General features: G+C 41.2%; 2 protein-coding genes across 6 annotated transcripts in view; one reads left to right on the forward strand and one right to left on the reverse strand.

Annotated features, from left to right (window-relative positions):
- Positions 1-19,210, forward strand: part of PAPLA1 (Phosphatidic Acid Phospholipase A1) — a 131,086-nt gene that overhangs the window by 22,131 nt on the left and 89,745 nt on the right. The window lies entirely within an intron of this gene.
- Positions 1-19,210, reverse strand: part of LOC114351977 (uncharacterized) — a 54,665-nt gene that overhangs the window by 17,789 nt on the left and 17,666 nt on the right. The window contains exons 4-6 of one of the 2 annotated variants that reach the window (XM_028303375.1): positions 17,471-17,707; positions 3,561-3,661; positions 574-738 (exon numbers count right to left, since the gene is read on the reverse strand). In XM_028303375.1, the coding sequence (XP_028159176.1) occupies positions 574-738; positions 3,561-3,661; positions 17,471-17,707 (503 nt within the window). Of the gene's footprint in view, positions 1-573; positions 739-3,560; positions 3,662-17,470; positions 17,711-19,210 lie in introns of both variants that reach the window. The other variant, XM_028303374.1, reaches the window with a different exon arrangement.

Here is a 19,210-nt window from a genome sequence, read left to right on the forward strand (position 1 = left end):
CTGTTGCTGGCATGGCTCACTTCCAAATATCTTATGTTTTTTCTAGATCTCACGCTATCTCTATCAGTCCAGTGGTTTAAATGTAAAAAGGTAATAGAAGACAAAAAGACAAACAATCGGAATTACTTATGCATTAAAATTATCATTTAATAAATATAATTTATCGTGTTTGGACAAAAAGTGATTTACTGCCATACTCGCATGATCTGCTAATTCGGTACTAAAATTCTCATACTCATGTTAATTATTAAGTTCCATTAACAGTCAATAAACATTAGCAACCTTGACCGTGTGTGTGAAATCCCCCTAAATCTTGAGTTGAAATTCCAAGTACACTGTAAATTTTTTGGTTATTCGTCAGTTCAACTGACTGTGAATGAATTTCCAGCTTTAATTAGTTGTAAAAGAGGACCGGGAAGCGCAGTGGGATGTCCTGTCCGCCCACAAGGTGGACGGACTCATAAAGGTATCAGGAAGGCGCTGGATGCAGGCCGCTACCAACCGGTCAATCTGGAAATCATTCGAGGACGTCCTGTGGCTGAAATGACGATGATAAGCCACCAACCAACATACCTTGAGCCTCTTCTCTATCAGTGCCCTCAAAGCCAACGGCAGCCTCTGAGGGTCACCAGCTCCTTTGTCTGTCACCACGAAGAGTGCGCTGTCGTAAGGCACCAGCTTGGCTGCTGATGCCAAGGCTCGCATGGTCCCGTCGCCGCTAGCATCCGAGTTTACACCCTGGGAAATAATTTTGATTAGACTTCTGGTATATTGACTGTTTACCTTTCCAAACATGGTCTGAACTGGTTGGGTTTTCTTGGCTTGTGGATCCTGGTTAAACCAGCTGTTCCCGATTAAACTTCTTTGAGTAATTTTCATCATAGTTATCATGATCCTAACTGTTCCCAATCCCATAAACTGTTAAAATAGAGTTCATCTGACTTTTCCCAACAACAACAAAAGGCGATACAGTAGGTTCACGTAGTAAAATATATAATCTCGTACCCACCGTTCCTGTACAGCCAGGAAGGCTGAGTAGTTCCGGGATAAAGCAGTTTTAGAACGAATTAATCAGAAGAATGTGAGAGGTTCTTGAAGGTAACCACCTACCACGGTAAAGGTAATTTGACATGTAATGAACATTATGAATAAATTTCTTATTCTTATTCTTATTCCTCCCAAATTACTTTGTAATAATAACGGATCTAAAATAATGTAAACGTCTGGTATAGCCTGTTCAATATAATTTTAGCAGTCTTGTCACATGCCGTAAATTATGTATGACAAATGTGTTGAAAGGCAGACTTTATTGTTCATTGTTTGCTTATACACTGATTCAGTAGGGTCGCTATCATTATACTCGTATATCTAGTCAAAAACAAACTTAAAACGTTTAGCTAAATTCTTCTATTTCCCGTATTTACGTCTGTGGGTTCTGGGGACCCCCATTCCCCTAAACCGATTGTTTTTATAGCGGTTTTATCCTTGTGTTGTGGTCCTGGTGCAACAAGACAACCGGTCCAGGGCTGCTCTATGCCACTGCTTAGTCAACTGTTTAAGGACTGCATACGGAGGATCACTGTCAACTGTCAACCTTTACCTAAAGGTGAACCTACTGTATTTTTTTCTATTTGTTGGTATGAAGTATTGTGGACAATCGGACACGCGAAACACGCGAACTATGCATTATATTATAATTAGCATAAGCATGTATAATGTCATTATCTAGCGAATGACGAGCCTTGGATCAATGTCGCGGTGAACTTCAATGATACGTTATAATGAACTGTGTTTTGACGCTGTTTGTGTCCCAAAATGGATTGTATATTTTGAGAATATTGTGTGCTGATCTACTAATACTAATGATTGGACTACTTACTATAATAAACTACATCAAATGCCATAGTGTTTTTGTGTGATGATCGTCTGTACAGATACGGGAATACGGGACTAATTCCACTTCTCTTTACCACCACTGCAACTTCTAGGATGTTACCTAGTCAGATCGTGATAGCAAAGATGTTCCGGAGTTGTGGTAACACGTTCTGAAAAGGCCTTAATTCCTACTAGTATAGGGGCTATTTCCACCTCTCGTTGCCAGCCATCGCTGCAACTCCTGTGCAGCCAGGATCTACAGTTTGATCGCCAATAAAAACCCAACCCGTGAAGGTCAAGTTTGTCCTGCGTACATTTAAACTCTCATTGGATCCGCAACGAAATTAATCAGAAGATTCATGAACAACCCTTCGGATAGTGGATCTCGCCCAACTGGGCATAACAGAAGGACTTCGTTTTAAGCCAGGTCAGACGGCAGCAAAGCTCCTCGTCCTTTCCGGTCCAGGAGTGGAGGAGAAAGCGGATAGGCTGGCCGCTGCCCTTCGTGCTGTCCCTGCTTTTCCAGCGGAAGTGGTTGCAATAAGGCGACCAATTAAAAGTGAAGATATCCGACTGTCCGGTTTGGATGAATCCATCGAACAGTTGGACATTGCGACGGCAATCTCCACCAAAACCGGGTGCCCACCAGAGCAAATAAAGGTGGGCAAAATAAGCAGAACCCGGGACACCCGCAGTGTCATCGCGCGGGTACCGTCGAAAACGGCGAAACAGCTGGCAGGTATCCGCCGGCTTCTTATTGGATGGGCCTCGGTACAAATTACACTGCTTAAACCGAGGCCTTTGAGGTGTGTGTCATGTTGGGGCGACGGGCATGTCGCCCACAAATGTGCTGCCAACGTCAGCGACCGCAGCGAACTCTGCTTCCGATGCGGTCAGTCTGGGCACCAGAGAAAGGAGTGTCCCGCCAAAGAACCCCGCTGCCTACTTTGTGCAGCGGTAGGAAAGGCAGCGGACCACATGCTGGGGACGAAAGATTGCCCTCAGCCACAGCAGATGCCTAAGCCGGCGCTATCCGAGCCCGGCCGAACAGCTAGCCTCATGGAGGTGGACGCGGGGGCGTCCGCTTCCTAACACTGAGGCCCGAAGTGCGCGCGGAGTCCCCGCGCGCTTTGGAGAGAGGACCCCACTGAAGGGGTCTATAGAGAGAGGCTGCGGCTGTTGCGTGGGGGCAGACGCGCGAACGATTCTTCGACTCGTATACTGCCCCACTAAGCGCGACCAGAGGGACCCGACTGGTTTTTAGTGGGTAGGCCTTGCCCTTCAGGCGAGGAGAGCCCCACATAACTCATCGGCTCCCCCGGGCTGGTGAGTATGCAGTTTCATGCATTTTCCAGTCGAAAAAAAAAAAAAAAAAAAGGGTTTCTCAAAGTGGGGTCATTCGATGGCTGAGGTTCGCGACAAAAACGTAATGTTAAAATTGTCCAAAATCACTCTTAAAATCTCATCCATTTGCGACAACAGGGGGTTCGTGGAGTCGAAAGTTTGAGAAATCCTGGGGTAACGGAACCTGCATCTATTTCTATCAAGGACGTAGCATTCTAAGGTGAATTATTTTTTCAAATCGGTCCAGTAGTTTCGGAGCCTATTCAATAGAAACAATCAAATCTTTTCTCTTTATAATATTACTGGTAGATGAACAATTTGATCCTTTGGGTAGAGCATACCTGGTATTTGAGCAGCAGCTTCGAAAGAGCCTCAGTGACTGCTCGGTCTCCTCTTCCCGTACTGCTGGGCTGAAGACTGTGCCTCGAGCGCCAGTTTACACCTGGGGACAAAAATAATATTAGGTACTCCTTGATTTGAGTAAAAAAAGTTGACTGCGTTAGTTGATTGAGATTTGATCTCAACCACACGGGATGAAACCACATGGGATCCACGATATGAGGTGCACACAGGGCTTACCAATGCGGTTAGGTACCAACTCGGCATGAGGCATACTAAAAAACCAGCGTCGTAGCCTTACCCACCGTGGGCCACTGCATATGCTGTGTGGGGTCCCATTGCGATGGGCATCGCTGTTGCGAAAAGGCACTGCTCAGTTCACTTTTTATTTCCTTGTAATATTTATGTGTTATTTCTGTCTTTTTTCCGTATACCTTCTTTGTCATTAACTAAGTGATGTTCATCGTAATAAATGTTTCTTTCTTTCCTTCTTTCTTTCTTTCAATGGCTTAACATCTCACCTCACCTCGCACATCTGCCGCAATCGGTTCCCTCCAAAGCGCGGCCAAGTGCGCGTCTGCGACTCACTTTGTTAAGTGCCTCCCCACGGAGGGTGCCCCCTGTGAGGTAGCCGCCTTAGAGGCATGCTTCTTGCTTATGCGATCGGCAACTGCTAATGAGTACTCCTTGCAGGACGCGACGACCGCCTTTTTCCCTTTTGAGAGCTGCTTCGTTTCAGACAAATGACGTCCACTGCTGGACAAAGGCCTCCCCCAAGGTTTTCCATAATGAACGGTCCTGCTTTGAGAGCTGCTTAGGCACAGGGCATTTTCTTTCTGGTCCTTCCAGGTGATCGGCAGCTCTCCTCTCAGGGACCTACAGTTCCTCACAAAACACGATACAATGCATTAAAGGCGAAAATCGCATCAAACTCCACCGCCTCTCTCTTAGCAACTCCGAACCCGCGCAACCCGGAATCGCCAGCAATTATGGCCGGTAATGCAATGTCATGACCGCAAGTACCCAGTGTAGGGTTGCCAGTTACCAGGTTGCAATATTTTCTCGTCTGGCCTGTCCGTCTTTTGTTAGGCTGGATCGGAGCAAAGAAGTGTTTTGAATGTGGTCATTCACCATCAATCTAATTGGTATTAGACTTCATTATTTCCACATGTCACCGCTGCAACTCCCGTGTAGCTAGGATCTACAGCTTGACCGCCAATAGCCCAACCAGTGAAGGTCAAGTTTGTCCCGGAGGAGAGTTAAATTGTTATTGGACTCGCAACGAAATTAATTAGAAGAACGTAGGAGGAGTTCGAAGTTAAAGTTCGACTTCCCTCCAGTGCAAAGGGGATGACAGGTGACAAAACAAAGGTTTATTAACTTAAATAAATCTACGATTAGCTATTAATAGAGTTATGTCCGGTTCTTGGGGTAAATGTGCCAATTAAGCACCGAGTCCAGCTTTTGCGCGCCTTCTTGGCTGGTAGCCTCAATATGGTCTCGGTCAAGAGGGCGCGCAATTCGCAATCTCATCGTATGATGGTTCCCGCTGAAAACCAGCTTCTCGACATGGCGCTTGCTATGTCGCGAATATAGCTGAGCGGACGCCACTTCAGCATAGTGTATATGTTACGGTCAAAGTGATAAATGTGAAAATTATGAATAATCGCCGGTTATTATGAATAATTACCGCATGATTTGGTTAATGTGATTATTATGAGGTCATTTATGTGTGTATAAAACTAAATGGGCGGCTTAGGGGGTGGCCCAGGGCCCCCCCCCGCCGCACCTTAACCTATTTTTCACTTTAAATCAAAACATTATGTTATAGGCATCATGGAAAAGTAATATTATGCAAGAAACATTCCAAACTCATTATGCCAAATTATATTAATATATGATATCAAAACGTTCAAAAGTTTGGCTGTACACGAGCACGTACACAAGATGTTGTTCTCTTTTAAGAAATTTGTTAGTACTAAGGTTGAATTATTAAATAATCACTGTTAAATGTGATTAATTTATCACTTTTACCGCGACTGTCGGTAATTATTCATAATAACCGGTTATTATTAATAATTTTCAATTTATCACATTAACCGTAACATATAGATTAATGTTATAAGTATGTATGTACTGTATTTTTATTTTATTTTTTCTATGCTGAATAAAGTGTTCTTATTCTTTTGTTTTTTCACCTGGCAACCCTACGAGTGACCTTGTCCAAGTGAATGTGCGTTATATAAACTTATAATGTTACGCTCTAATTAGTCTGTGGTTTGCCAGAAAGGTGTTCGCTTGAGAAAAAACGATAGGTTTTAAAAAACACGAAAAAAACCACTTCTACTGTACTTTGTAACGATAGAGAATTATTTTGGAAACATTCGTAAAGAATCGTGCACGAAATTGTACTATTTGTATGAATTCCTTTAACTCTACCTCTCCTCTGAACAGGAAATGTTATTCACACTGCAAAGCATAAATCTCCTTAAAATTCCCATGTCAAATGAAAAAAAGTCCTATGTCGTTATATCGTGGTTGGTATCGTGCATCTCTATTTACCAGAGGCAAATGGAGGATTTGTCCTACACTCCCCACGCTGGCCAGACGGGTTGGGGAGGCCTGATGTTCGCAATTCGCATATTTGTCCCTTATAGGCCAGTAGAATTAAACACAAAAATTTTCGACTTCGACGGAGTTGTGCTTAAGTGGTGGGGGCCCCCGAAAGGGGCGCTTTTTCGGTTTTCCGGTTATGCCGCGTAAAGGACTTACCCTATCGAAAAGTGGTCTTCCTGACGGTTAAAGGGCATTTAATCCTGCATTAAATAAGACCAAATTCATATGTTTTGAACAAACCGTTCTCGTGCAAATGTTCGGCAAAGTAGAAAATATGTGTATAATTAATGACCCTCTCCACGTCCAATAGCTCGTCGCCCGTAGGCTCCCAAGCCTTTCGGGGGCCCCCACCACTTAAGCACAACTCCGTCGAAGTCGAAAACCTAGGAGAGTCTTTATGGGCAACTAATGAAGCCATTATAACTAATAAAGCACTAAAATCTTTAGTAGGAATGATTTCCGACTTCAAAGCTAATTCTACTGGCCTATTAGTCGCTTACGACATCTTACTAGAAGAATAGGGATTAGGTTCAATACACATAATTACGTTATTTATGTAGTAATTATTTTTTGACATTAACTCATTTGTAAATTCCATGCCGCAATATACTATTATTTTAGCATTCGAGTCAGGTATAAATGGCTTCACATCTATTATTATTTCGATGATTATTTGCGCAACAAACCGATATTTCTGATCGTTTGTATAACCTGTAGTTATTACTACGCCATGACTAGTGTTGTTAGGGGCTTGAGTCCTGAAGTTTTATATTAATGGGACTTTCGGATTTCTTGAAGAAAGGATCAGCTCCTTATAAAGACTTGTCACTTAGTCCGATCAACGAAATTGAGTCTGAGTCTTTTAAAAAAGATGTTACTGCGTCTTTTAAAACAGATTTTTAAAAATACTCTTTTTAAAGAGCTTGGAAAGAGTGAGTCCTCCAAGTCCCTAACTCAAGTCAACAAATTAAAGCATCATTCGTCTTCAATTAATCACAAAGTTAATAAATTGTGTCACTTTTATTACGAAGGAACAAAAGATCGGCATGGCTATAGACAAAATTACAAAAACTCCAACTGAAGAGGCTCAAAAGACTCAATGGTATGAAAATAATCAAAGAGACTAACTAACTAAAAAACTCGAAGTCATTTACAACACTAGCTTAAGCCCTCAGGGCAATACCTCTATTAACTTACAAATTAATTCGAAATTTCTGTCATAATCATTACGTACACAAATCAGCACTTTTCGACCTTGAAATCTCCTCTATTCACTACGTAATAACAGCTACATTGGCAGAGCAAATGTAAAGTTTGACGCACCGGGTGTACATACGTCATGATGACAGTTACCCATTTATTAATGGCGTACACGTGTTTTGTAACTTAACTGGTTTAGCATAGCAATAATAATATGTTGATCATTCAGTTAGTTATTGGTAAAAAAATAAAATGGTGTTTTTATTTATCGTGGTTTTAGCCTAAGCGCAGACCATCGACTTTTAGTTGGCCGATAATTGGACCTGACTAATTTGTGTGAAGAATCGGCCGATACCAAATCGGTGTAATCTGCGCACTTTCATGCATCTCCATCAGCGTTGCCAGTTTTTTTTTTGCCAAGTCGGGAATTTGGTACTTTTTAAAATAGCGGGATTCTTCCTTCAGAAGCGGGACATAGTAAAAAAACGTATGTAATCAAAGATTTTCAAATATTTATCTTTTTATTTGACTTAAAATTACGTTTACGTGACAATCGATAGCAAAAGTAGCCATAGAAAATGTATTTTAACAAAAAAATAATAATTTTAAATCAAATTTAGTACGTACGCCACGTACGGTCGAGTTCTCTCCGAAAAGCGGGACTGAGCCTGTCCCGCGCAGGACATTTAAATTTGATTTAAAAATCGGGACGTCTGGCAACGCTGTCTCCATACTAATTAATAGCACGACTCAACTATCGGCCATCTAAAAGTTGGTGGTCTGCTTATATTGCTTGTTACTAGCTGACCTTGTGAACTTCGTATCGCTTAAAAGTCAATGAATGGCGATTATTTTATGTATTTTAAAGAAGAGATGTAGGTACTATTATATCACTAAAATCGGTAAATCTGTTTTTCCCCAACCGGTCTGGCCAGCGTGGGGAGTGTAGGCCAAATCCTCCATTTGCCTCTGGTGAATTAGAGGGTCATGCTCCTGCAATGGAGACTAAATGATCTGATGATGAAGCTGTCATCAATCCGAAAAATTTTGGCACCAGTTCGAACGCTTCCAGAATATGCCTCATGGCCCTTGGGACATGGTAGCTCTTTGGTAATAATAATAATAATAATAAATAACTTTATTAACACACATTATGACAACACAATACAATGGTTAAAATAAAACGAAAAAGACAAATGAATGTTAATAGGGCGCCCGCTCAGTTTTAGTTGGGACACCTTGTAGGATGTCCCAACACTGATTTTCAGCAGGAAGCCCTATCAGCTACTGCGCATCCCTACCGGCGAACCTGGTGTTAGAAGAAGAAGTAGTAGAAGTAGTAACGTAGTAGGTAACAGTTTTTTAGAATAATTACTGGTTTGATTAGAAAAAATATTTTTGTATTGGATAGCCCATTTATCGAGGAAGGCTTTGGGCTATGAACATCACCCTACAGCCAATAGGGGCGGAGCAGTAAAGAAAAATGTTGCAAATACGGGAAATATTATTCAAACTATTTCACGCGTAAGACGTCGCGGGCACAGCTAGTGTGAGATAAAATACTCATTAAACTCATTTATTTTTGCAAATGGGCTTTGAAAAAGCACTTATACGTTCCAGTATTAACCCTACCACTGCTTCGGGACAATAAATGGGCCAGTGCTGAGAAGAAGCGGCGCAAGAAACTCGGTATACGTATTCACAAGCGGTTCTTTAGCCTTCAAGTAAAATTTTGCTCACCAAAATACATTATATTTGCATCCATTTTGAATAATAAACGCTTGTGAATTAGTTATGCTTATTTATTATTTAAATTCACGAACCACATCTGTTTCATATTGTTGATTGAGAAGTTTACATTTTGACATTGGACTGACATGTTTAACTGTGTTTGGTTAAACAGACTGCAGACTTTTGGTCAGCTGATAGTCTGTCTGGTCGGGTTGTTAATCAGTATGAACATGTATGGAGGTGCGCACATCACACCGATTTAGTATCGGCTGATTCTTCATACAAATGGAAGCTGATCAAACTATCTCCCGACTATGGGCCTTTGCTCACGGCGACTTTTTGTCGCGCGTTTCGTAAACGAGCGACAGCATCGCTACTAACGCGCGTTAGTCGCATTTGCAACGCACTTCAGAAGTGATGCCAACGCCCTACTAACGCGCTACAGCAGCGCGACTGCATCGCTACAAAAAGTCGCCGTGGGCGAGGGCCCTATGACTTTGTACTCTGCGGAGTGTCTAAGTGACGGTGTTATACATTATGCATGATTATAATTTGTATGAGTGTGATTTTTATTCTTGTATTTTTTCTGTTTCAGGTAAGATTTGCTGTATTCTTAGTGTATCTGGTAAGAGCTTTTGGGTATTCTAGTTCTGGCAGAGTTCGTTCGTTTCAGCCAAATAGCGTCCACTGCTGGACTAAGGCCACCCCCAAAAATCTCCATCTGGCAGAGTGGAATAGGATAGCTCCCACTGTTCCCGTGGATGTCGTAAGAGGGGACTAAGAGACAAATATGTGAACATTATGTCTCCTCAACCAGTCTAGCTAGAGTGGAGAGTGTAAGACAAATCCATCAATGCCTCAGGTAAATAAGTGTCTTGCTCTTGCTGTGGAGACTAAATGACCTGCAGGAGCAGACCCTCCAATTAACTAGAGGCAAATGGAGGATTTGTCCTAAACTCCCCACGCTGGAAAGACGGGTTGGGGAGCCCTGATGTTCGCACATTTCTTCCCATAGTCGCTTACGGGAAGAGTGGTGGTCCTTCTCCACTTTACCGGAGACACACGGTTTTAAACTTTATGCTCCTGAAAATAAATGCCACAAATTCCTCCGTAGTTAGTCGCCTCTTTCGACATCCACGGGAAGAGTGGTGATCCCCTCTTATGATATCAATGGATAGAGGGAGCCTTTGTTCGGTATAGGACAGATTCTGGGATTGGACAGATTCGTGGATTCGGCAGATACTGGATTGGACGGATTCGTGGATTCGGCAGATTCTGTGATTCGACGGATTAGCTATACGACAGAAAATGAACAGTCGTGCTCAAAAAGATTAAGTAAAGTAAAAATTGGCCAAGTGCGTGTCGTGACACGCGCAGTGTAGGGTTCCGTAGTTGTCCGTCGTTACCACAATATATTTGAAAAGCAAGCAATTACTTCATCTAAAGTAACTTTTCATATTTTCTTCTAAGGATTTGTTAATAAGGTATGAAATTTTATAATACATGAGTTAAACGACTATTAACTCTTAAACTAACTAATCTATCTTAACCGTTATAGTTTTCCTTGAAAGTTCATAAAACTACTATTATTGTGAATTTTTACAGATTTTTCAAGCTAACAGTNATCAGTTAGTTACTCGTAGTAGCGATTATTTAGAGCTTGGATAATAAATTATAGTTGTTGCAATTCACAAAGCTTTGCATGTGGTTAATTACATTAATCAGTACACGCATCAATTATCAACTGACTTCAAAAAAAAGGAGGAGGTTCTCAATTCGACCCGTATGTTTTTTTTTTTTCTATGTTTGTTACGCGATNAATACATGAGTTAAACGACTATTAACTCTTAAACTAACTAATCTATCTTAACCGTTATAGTTTTCCTTGAAAGTTCATAAAACTACTATTATTGTGAATTTTTACAGATTTTTCAAGCTAACAGTTTAGTTTTTAGAGGGGGGGGGGGGGGGGGGGGGGGTTGTTACCGCAACACTGAAGAATGAAATAAGTGTATTCGATTGTTTATAAAACCCAACTACGACAAAAAACGACGCTGAAAAAGTATAAAACAAGATTTTCAGAATACTGAACTGAACAAAGTTGCTAATGTAGTTGTATAGTAATATTCATGTTTGGAAAACCGCAGTCACACGTTGTCAAAGTGCTACGGTAGGTAGGTATATGTAACGTGTGACTACGCCTTTCCAAACACGAAAATTACTTTGCAACTACATTAGCAACTTTGTTCACTTCAGTATTCTGAAAATCTTGTTTTATACTTTTTCAGCGTCGTTTTTTGTCGTAGTTGGGTTTTAGTTTTTTTACTTTTTATTATTTGTACTATTTTGGTGTTAAAGTGTATTTGTGGCGCATATTATAAATTGATGAACTAATAAGTAGTAAAGCTATGAACCAAAAGATGTGAATTATATGCAATCAGCCCATGAATACAGGTATAGTCACAAGCAAATGCTAGTAATAAGTACAAGTAAAGCGCTTTCAAATGATACCAAACACGACATATTTATTGGTTGGGCCTATGTCCAAATTTCTTATCTTCCTTTTCTTCGGTGGCTCCAACTCTCAAAATTATCTAGCTGTATGAGATGGTTTCCCACTAATCTGTTTATCGGATTCTTATACCATTTTTATCCTTACATTATTTTTTTACTCTGTATGTTTTCTCCGCTAGAGGGCGCCACATTAGATTTGGGAAATCCCATATAGCCTATAATCAGCGGACAATTAAGACGCTTCTAATGATATGTCATTTGTCGAATTCTGACAAGTAGTTTAGAAGTTACAGTGACATACATACACATACATACATACATACAAATACATACATACATGCATAGCCTGTCAAAATCATAACCCTCCTTTTGCTTTGCCGTAGTCGGGTAAAAACGGTTGTGCAAGATAATTTTTTTATTTAAAACAAAGTAATTAATGTATTTATTTACACCTGTACTTCTGTCGTATAGCTAATCCGTCGAATCACAGAATCTGCCGAATCCACGAATCCGTCCAATCCAGTATCTGCCGAATCCACGAATCTGTCCAATCCCAGAATCTGTCCTATACCGAACAAAGGAGAGGGAGGATCCTATTCCCAGACCTAGGAATCACGGCAGACTGAGCTTTATGCACCTAAAAATAAAGGCTACAAGCTTCCCTGATTCCTATCCTACTCTGCCACACAGTACTGAACTTTATGCTGCTGAAAATAAACGCTACAATTCTTCAGCTGCGCTTGCGCATAGCCACGTTGCCACATGTTGCTTGACACCTGTCGGTTTGCAATGTTTCGGCATTGAGACTCATGTTTGTATTGTGGTATTATTCATAAAACCGGTCAATTGCGATTCGGACTCGTGTACGGAGAGTTCCGTACTTATGGTGCAGTAAAAAGTCTGAAAACATTACTTCCAATTACTTCAGAATTAAAATCAATAATCATTTGTTTAGACAAATTAAATTAGTTCTTACATATCGCCAAATGGTGTTAAAGAGCCCCTACAAATCTCATTTTTTTGCCCTACCAATGCTTCGAGACCAACATAATAACATAACCAGGTAAGATAGCCAGTTCCTCTGTGGTTGAGGATTCCGGGTGAAGCTCGCTTCCACCTTCGGCCTGCTCGTCACTTACCATCAGGTGAGATACAGGCCAAGAGCTTCCTCGTTGTGGATAAAAAAAAACATTTGGCAAGTGCTGGGAAGAAGCGCTGCAACAAACTATGTTACCACACCACTGATAAAACAATCAAAATAATTTAAAAGTTAATGCCTTTGGGTACGGAACCCTAAAAAATGAGTTACATGTATGACGTTAAATTAGTGTCAGTGACTTTAGCTCTTGATGTCCAAATAGTAACAATAATTTGTGGTTTTTCGGTCCTAATTATGTTATATCGAAGAGGTAGTAAGGCAAACAAAAGTTTGTCTCTAAAGGCTGATTTACACGTATTAAGTACTTAAGTAGGTAACTAAATATTAATTATTAACTTAATTTTTGCTTGCGACTTGCTACTTAAATTCTGTGTATGTGTATGTTGCATGTAGCAATTAATCACTTAAAAGTAAGATAAAATCTAGTTACCTACTTAACAACCTAATATGTGTAAATAAGCCAAAATACGTACGTACGATGTAAAAGCTCCTTAAGAGCCAGAAGTTTCCTATTTTTGTAGGTAGTATTTAAATGAATTTTAACAGAAAGATTTTTTATTGCATTAGTTGATTAGTATCTTACAACCGTATTCACAAACGATGCTTAAGTGAAGCAGCAAATCGAACGCACAGCGTTGAATAGAGCTTTGTGATTGGTTTAATGGGTCGTGTGTCACCCTGTGCGTCCACGCGCACTGTGAGACCTCATAGTGATATTTGTGAATACGATCGTTAGTTCTATCACCAGGCTTGTAACCTTAGTTATCACCAAAGAAGATTAAATACTCTAACGTATGATTATAACCATTCGAGTTGTTTGTCTCCGTTGATTAATGCCAGTTTTAACTGCTTGTCGTCACAAGTAACGTATCCTAACAATTAACCGTGAACTTGAGTGAAAATTAGCATTTAACGACAATAGCACAATGGAGGTAGGTATAGTAGTTTCGTAGTTCCGCCAGAGGATACCGAGGGCAGAGTAAATATAAATGAGTAGGTCATCTTCATAAAAACGCACCGAGCGCGGTTTGTATGCGAGCGCGCCAATACGTATGCGGCGCACACGCGCCACACGCACACACTGACAACGGCGTTCGTTCGTTTCAGCCAAATGACGTCCACTGCTGGACAAAGGCCTCCCCCAAGGTTTTCCACAATGAACGGTCCTGCGCTGCCCGCATCCAGGCTCTTCCCGCGACCTTTACCAGATCGTCGGTCCACCTAGTAGGAGGCCTGCCCACGCTACGTCTTCCAGCCCGTGGTCGCCACTCGAGAACTTTCCTGCCCCAACGGCCATCGTCTCTACGAGCTATGTGCTTCGCCCACTGCCACTTGATTTTAGCAATTCTGCGAGCTATGTCGGTTACTTTGGTTCTCCTGCGGATCTCCTCATTTCTGATTCGACGGCGCGCACTCACATACGAGTTTGTTCCGGCGTTTCTTCTCAGCACTTGCCATATATTTGTCTCGAAGCGCTGGTAGGGCCCAAAAGATAAGGAGACATGTAAAGTGCCCCATAAGGGCTACCTTTTTCTTTTTTTATTATTTTCTATTGACGTTCATAAGTGCCACTTGTGGTCTAAACTGAATAAATATTTTTGATTTTGATTTTGATTTTTTGATACAAACCGCGCTCGGTGCGAAGATGACCTACTCATTTTTACTCTGACATTACTCTAAAACGCTCCCTAGAAGTTCATACAGATCGGCCGTGCGGAGAGGGTCCGCACCGGACGGTCCGCATGACACTAAAACCACCCTTAGTATGAGTTTACATTAAACGACTATTTTAATTGTAATGTTAAGTGACATACAATAAGTACATTATTATCCTGAGGTGACATTTTCAATATGATATGACAATAATTATTCAATATGACATTCTGTATTAGTTTATAATTTAATTAATGATAGTTTATTAGTTTTCTGTTTTTAATCAATTAATGTAATATGACATGTTAGTATTATTTTCGATATAAAGTCTACTACTCTTTTTAATATTTGTACGCTTCCTAGTTTGAGCAAATTTCAGTGAAACCTACCAAATCTATGTAAGACCACTTATGTACCTGGAATTACGCAAATAAAGAAATTTGATTTGATTTGAACGTCGTCACTAGTGAGCGCGTAAAAAAATAACATTAATTCTACGACGGATTGTACAGCGCCCCTAGCGGATACTTTCAGAACTAAAATATTCATAGATTTTTTAAACGTGCTCACTAGTGACGACGTTTTATGTAAACTCACTCTCAGCTCTCCGGACAACTTGATAATACCGAACTGCTTAAGGTGGGAATCGAACCCAAGACCTTTCGCTTGCAGGGCGACTGCTCTTCCATCTGAGATACTTACATACTGGATGAAGGAAACACGTCGAAACTTTCAAGTGTCTAACGCCCGTATTCACAAACGATGCACTTCATTATGTGCATGTTCACGTACACACACAAGTAAAGCTCACTCGCCTTCGTGAGTTGCAAGAACTTATACCATAGTAACACCATAATAAGCCTTCTGGAGTATGCCTCAACTGTGACTATAGGATATGTGTGGTTTACTCGAAGTAATTTGATAACCTCAACGTCATTAATATATTCATTATTCATGCTAAATGCAGTCGTGTTTACATAATTCTATTTGCCTGGAGATATGCTAAAACCATAAAGTTAATATTCCTTTGGAATAGAGCAACAACCACGAGCTGTCAAACGAAACCGATTTTGGATGACACTGGATATCATTTGTGTGTAAGTGTCAGGATTACTTCACTATTTTGTACATATCAATCACTGAACCAGTCACCACGTTTCTGAAGCACTATTTCTCATAAACATCCACGATTTCACTCACGTAAAATCTTAAAATATGTCAGAGTTCAAATTTTCAGCGTGCCACTAAGTACATCCGAACTGGTGAAGCCGTCGACCTTTGGAAAGTGTTGATGTGGTGAAGATCAGGCTGAAGGTTGAAGCGAGCTTCACCCGCAATCCTCAACCACAATTGAATAGGCTATCTTACCTCCAACTGCCAAAACAACTATGCTCTCACCATTTTCGTTATGGCGACAGACTCTCATTTCTGGATAGGTAATATTGTCATTTAATATCTCTCGTTTCCAACGCTGCAACTCCTGTGTAGCCAGGATCTACAGCTTGACTGCCAGTCAATTACAACTAGTAAAGGATTAGTAATCCCACGGAAGTTAACCTGTAATTGGATCCGCATTCCGCACGCAACAAAATTAATAGAACAAAATAGGATGAGTTCTCTAAGCTAAAAATTAATTTATAACCACTAGTATAGTCTTGTCTGTGAGCACGTAGAATTTTGTCCAATGACCCCAAGCTACCCATCCTTATCGCTTGCAATAATATAGCAATATAATTACGCGCAAGCGATAAGGATGGGTAGCTTGGGATCATTGGACAAAATTCTACGTGCTCACAGACCGGGCTTTAGCTCTTCTAACCACTAGGTACTTACTCGTAACAGAGTTTCGTGCTCGAAATTTTCATAGAATTACACAACATTCCAGTTACGTTTTCTTGGTAAAAAAATGGCAATCATCATTAGTAATTATCGCATTGTAAATTGCCCGAATGGTCATCCATTGTTTTGTTTTATTGTGTGAGACTGGAACAGCTAATGGTCAATTATTGACCAATTTGCAGTACATGACAATTCACAATGTGTCGTTAAAGCATACTGCGTTATTATAAGGCTTTATAGTATCCAAAGTGGTCTACTTTAACCCCTGAGGTGGCATGCAAATGGAAATAAAATGTGCTATAGGGTAGTTGAAACCACTCTCGATTGAGTTAGTTATTAAAAATATAGTTTTCTTTTGCTAGAAAGGGTTCTAGAAGTTTAATGGCGTCAATTACTCCGTTATGCAACTGATAAGTTTCTTGCTTCTGTATGCGGGCAGCGCAGGACCGTGCATTGTGGAAAACCTTGGAGGAGGCCTTTGTCCAGCAGTGGACGTCATTTGGCTGAAACGAACGAACGAACGAAGTTTCTTGATCCGAGGGGCGCTCATACACATTTCTGTTAGTGGTTTATCATTTTTCATGTGTACAAAAACCTCGCTCCGCTAAGCCGTTTCCATTTACACTAGACTTGCTATGAGTCATCATCAACATCATCATTTCAGCCATAAGACATCCACTGCTGAACATAGGCCCCCCCAATGATTTCCACAATGGCCGGTTGGTGGCGGCTTCCAGCGCCTTCCCGCTACATTTATAAGGTCGACGGTCCACCTTGTGGGTGGACGTCCTACGCGGCTACACTGCGCTTTCCGGTACGTGCATGCTATGAGTGTAGTTTGGTAAATGAAGCGATTCTATTGGTGCTAGCTTAGTTCTTCCCTTAAAAAAGGCTTACCATTGTATACTGTCACTCATTCTTCAATCTTTGTAAGAATGAGACATAAACCACTTACGAATTGGAATTGTGACCAGCTTCTAAGCTAGGGGGGAGGGAAATCACACATTTTTAGACAGGATCCCCCTGGCTTTTAGACATTTCCAAACGAAATTTATTCCTGCACATTCTTGTTCGCTTCTGAGCCAGGGAAGGGGTTATTCTTGCTCGCTAAGGTAAGGAGGGACCACATATTAGGCAGGGTCCTCCGCACTTAGAAAGTTGAGGATAAAAATGGTGGGTAGGTGGTATGTAGGGACTTACCATTAGAGTCATATCCCACAATGACGATATCAGACACGTTCAGTCCTTCCACCGTCAGGTCGCTCCACACAGCGAGCGCTCTGTTCAGAGCCATCGGCCTGAGAGGCACCAGCAGGCCTGCGGGAGGCCGCGTCCAGGTGTCCTCCAACCAGCTCTTGAGGGTTGAACTCTTGCTGACGACTGGTGTAGGGCGGGGCTTGACTTCGAAGTTCCGCTTGTCGATTAGAGTCTTGGGGTCTGCTGGAAAGAGAAGGGTATACGTTAGTGTTTACTGCTTCGCTCATATGAAGGTGGCGCTCCTCGTTCTAAGGTGTCAGGACAAATCGGTATAGGTTTTATTAATAGGTAACGCCCGTATTCACAAACATTACTATGAGGTCTCACAGTGCGCGTGGACGCACAGGGTCACACACGAACCAATCACAGAGCTCTATTGAACGCTGTGCGTGCGATTTGCTGCTTCATTTATGCAAGCATCGTTTGTGAAGACGGGCGTTTGTGTTCTTGGGCCAAATGAAATAGGATTTCTTTTGGAATCAGCAATGTAGGGATGGTACGCTAACCTGCGTCTGGTTCCCCGATGATGGAAGGGAAATATTACTAAATATTCTTTGGAAAGAAACCTATGATTCTTGTCCCATTTTGTGACGAATCACGGGACTATTCCCACCGCTGCAACTCCTGTGTAGCCAGGATCTACAGCTTGGCCGCCAATAAAAACTCTACCAGTGACGGTCAAGTTTGTCCCGGGGAAAAAATAAACTGTCATTGGACCCACAACGACATTATTCAGAAGAACATAGGAGTTCGAAGTTAAGGTTCGACTGGCTAAACTCGTGACGAATCACCGAACTAAACTAGACAAGACGGCTATACAGTTTACCTTGATATACCAGTCTGACTAACTGACACAGATTAAAGCCAATCAGATACAAACTTACGTTTTCCTCGTAAAAAAATCAAATAATCCTACTTAATATTATAAATGCGAAAGTTTGGATGTCTGGATGTTTGTTACTCTTTCACGCAAAAACTACTGAACGGATTTTGTTAAAACTTTACAGTATTATTGTTTATAACCCAGATTAACATATAGGCTATAATTTATGATGTTATTTTATTAATTTATTGGTTAAAATCTACAGCGCAGTACAGGAAACTATGTACTGTTTTTGACGTTCGTAAATATTCATGCGGGGGAAGCCGTGAAAAGATGGCGTTTCAACATGATATCAAACAACAGAGGTGCGAACTAAGGCCCAGAACAGACGGTGAAACGCAACTGCAACGAAACTGCAACTTTCTGATGATTCTTATGAATGAAACTGAAAGTTTCAAACTGGTCGCGTCATGTGTGGTCTCTCAACGGACGCTATGGCAGAAACTTAGATGCAACTCAAAAGTAACTAGCAGTTGCAGTTGCGTTTCACCGTCTGTTCTGGGCCTAAGGGGTAAAACGAGGTCCACGCGTACGAAGTCGCGGGCGGCCGCTAGTTATAGTCATAATTTGTCTACATGTGAAGATCCAGTTGCATGGAGTTTACTACGTTGGAATAAGGTCAAGTTTGCAACCGTAGTATTAATATGTGTGTGTACGCTAATTTGATGCTAAATGGCAGGGCTGTCATCGATTGGAAGAGAATAGTGTAACGTTTTAATATTTATTGAGGAAGTTGTTCAGATATGATATAAATTATCGATGTTATTTAGATGTTAATTTATTTGCATTTTAGCAAATAT

Source organism: Ostrinia furnacalis, unplaced genomic scaffold (assembly GCF_004193835.3).
Source record: "Ostrinia furnacalis isolate ACB-3 unplaced genomic scaffold, ASM419383v2 OfSCF1233, whole genome shotgun sequence".
Taxonomy (NCBI): Eukaryota; Metazoa; Arthropoda; class Insecta; order Lepidoptera; family Crambidae; genus Ostrinia; species Ostrinia furnacalis.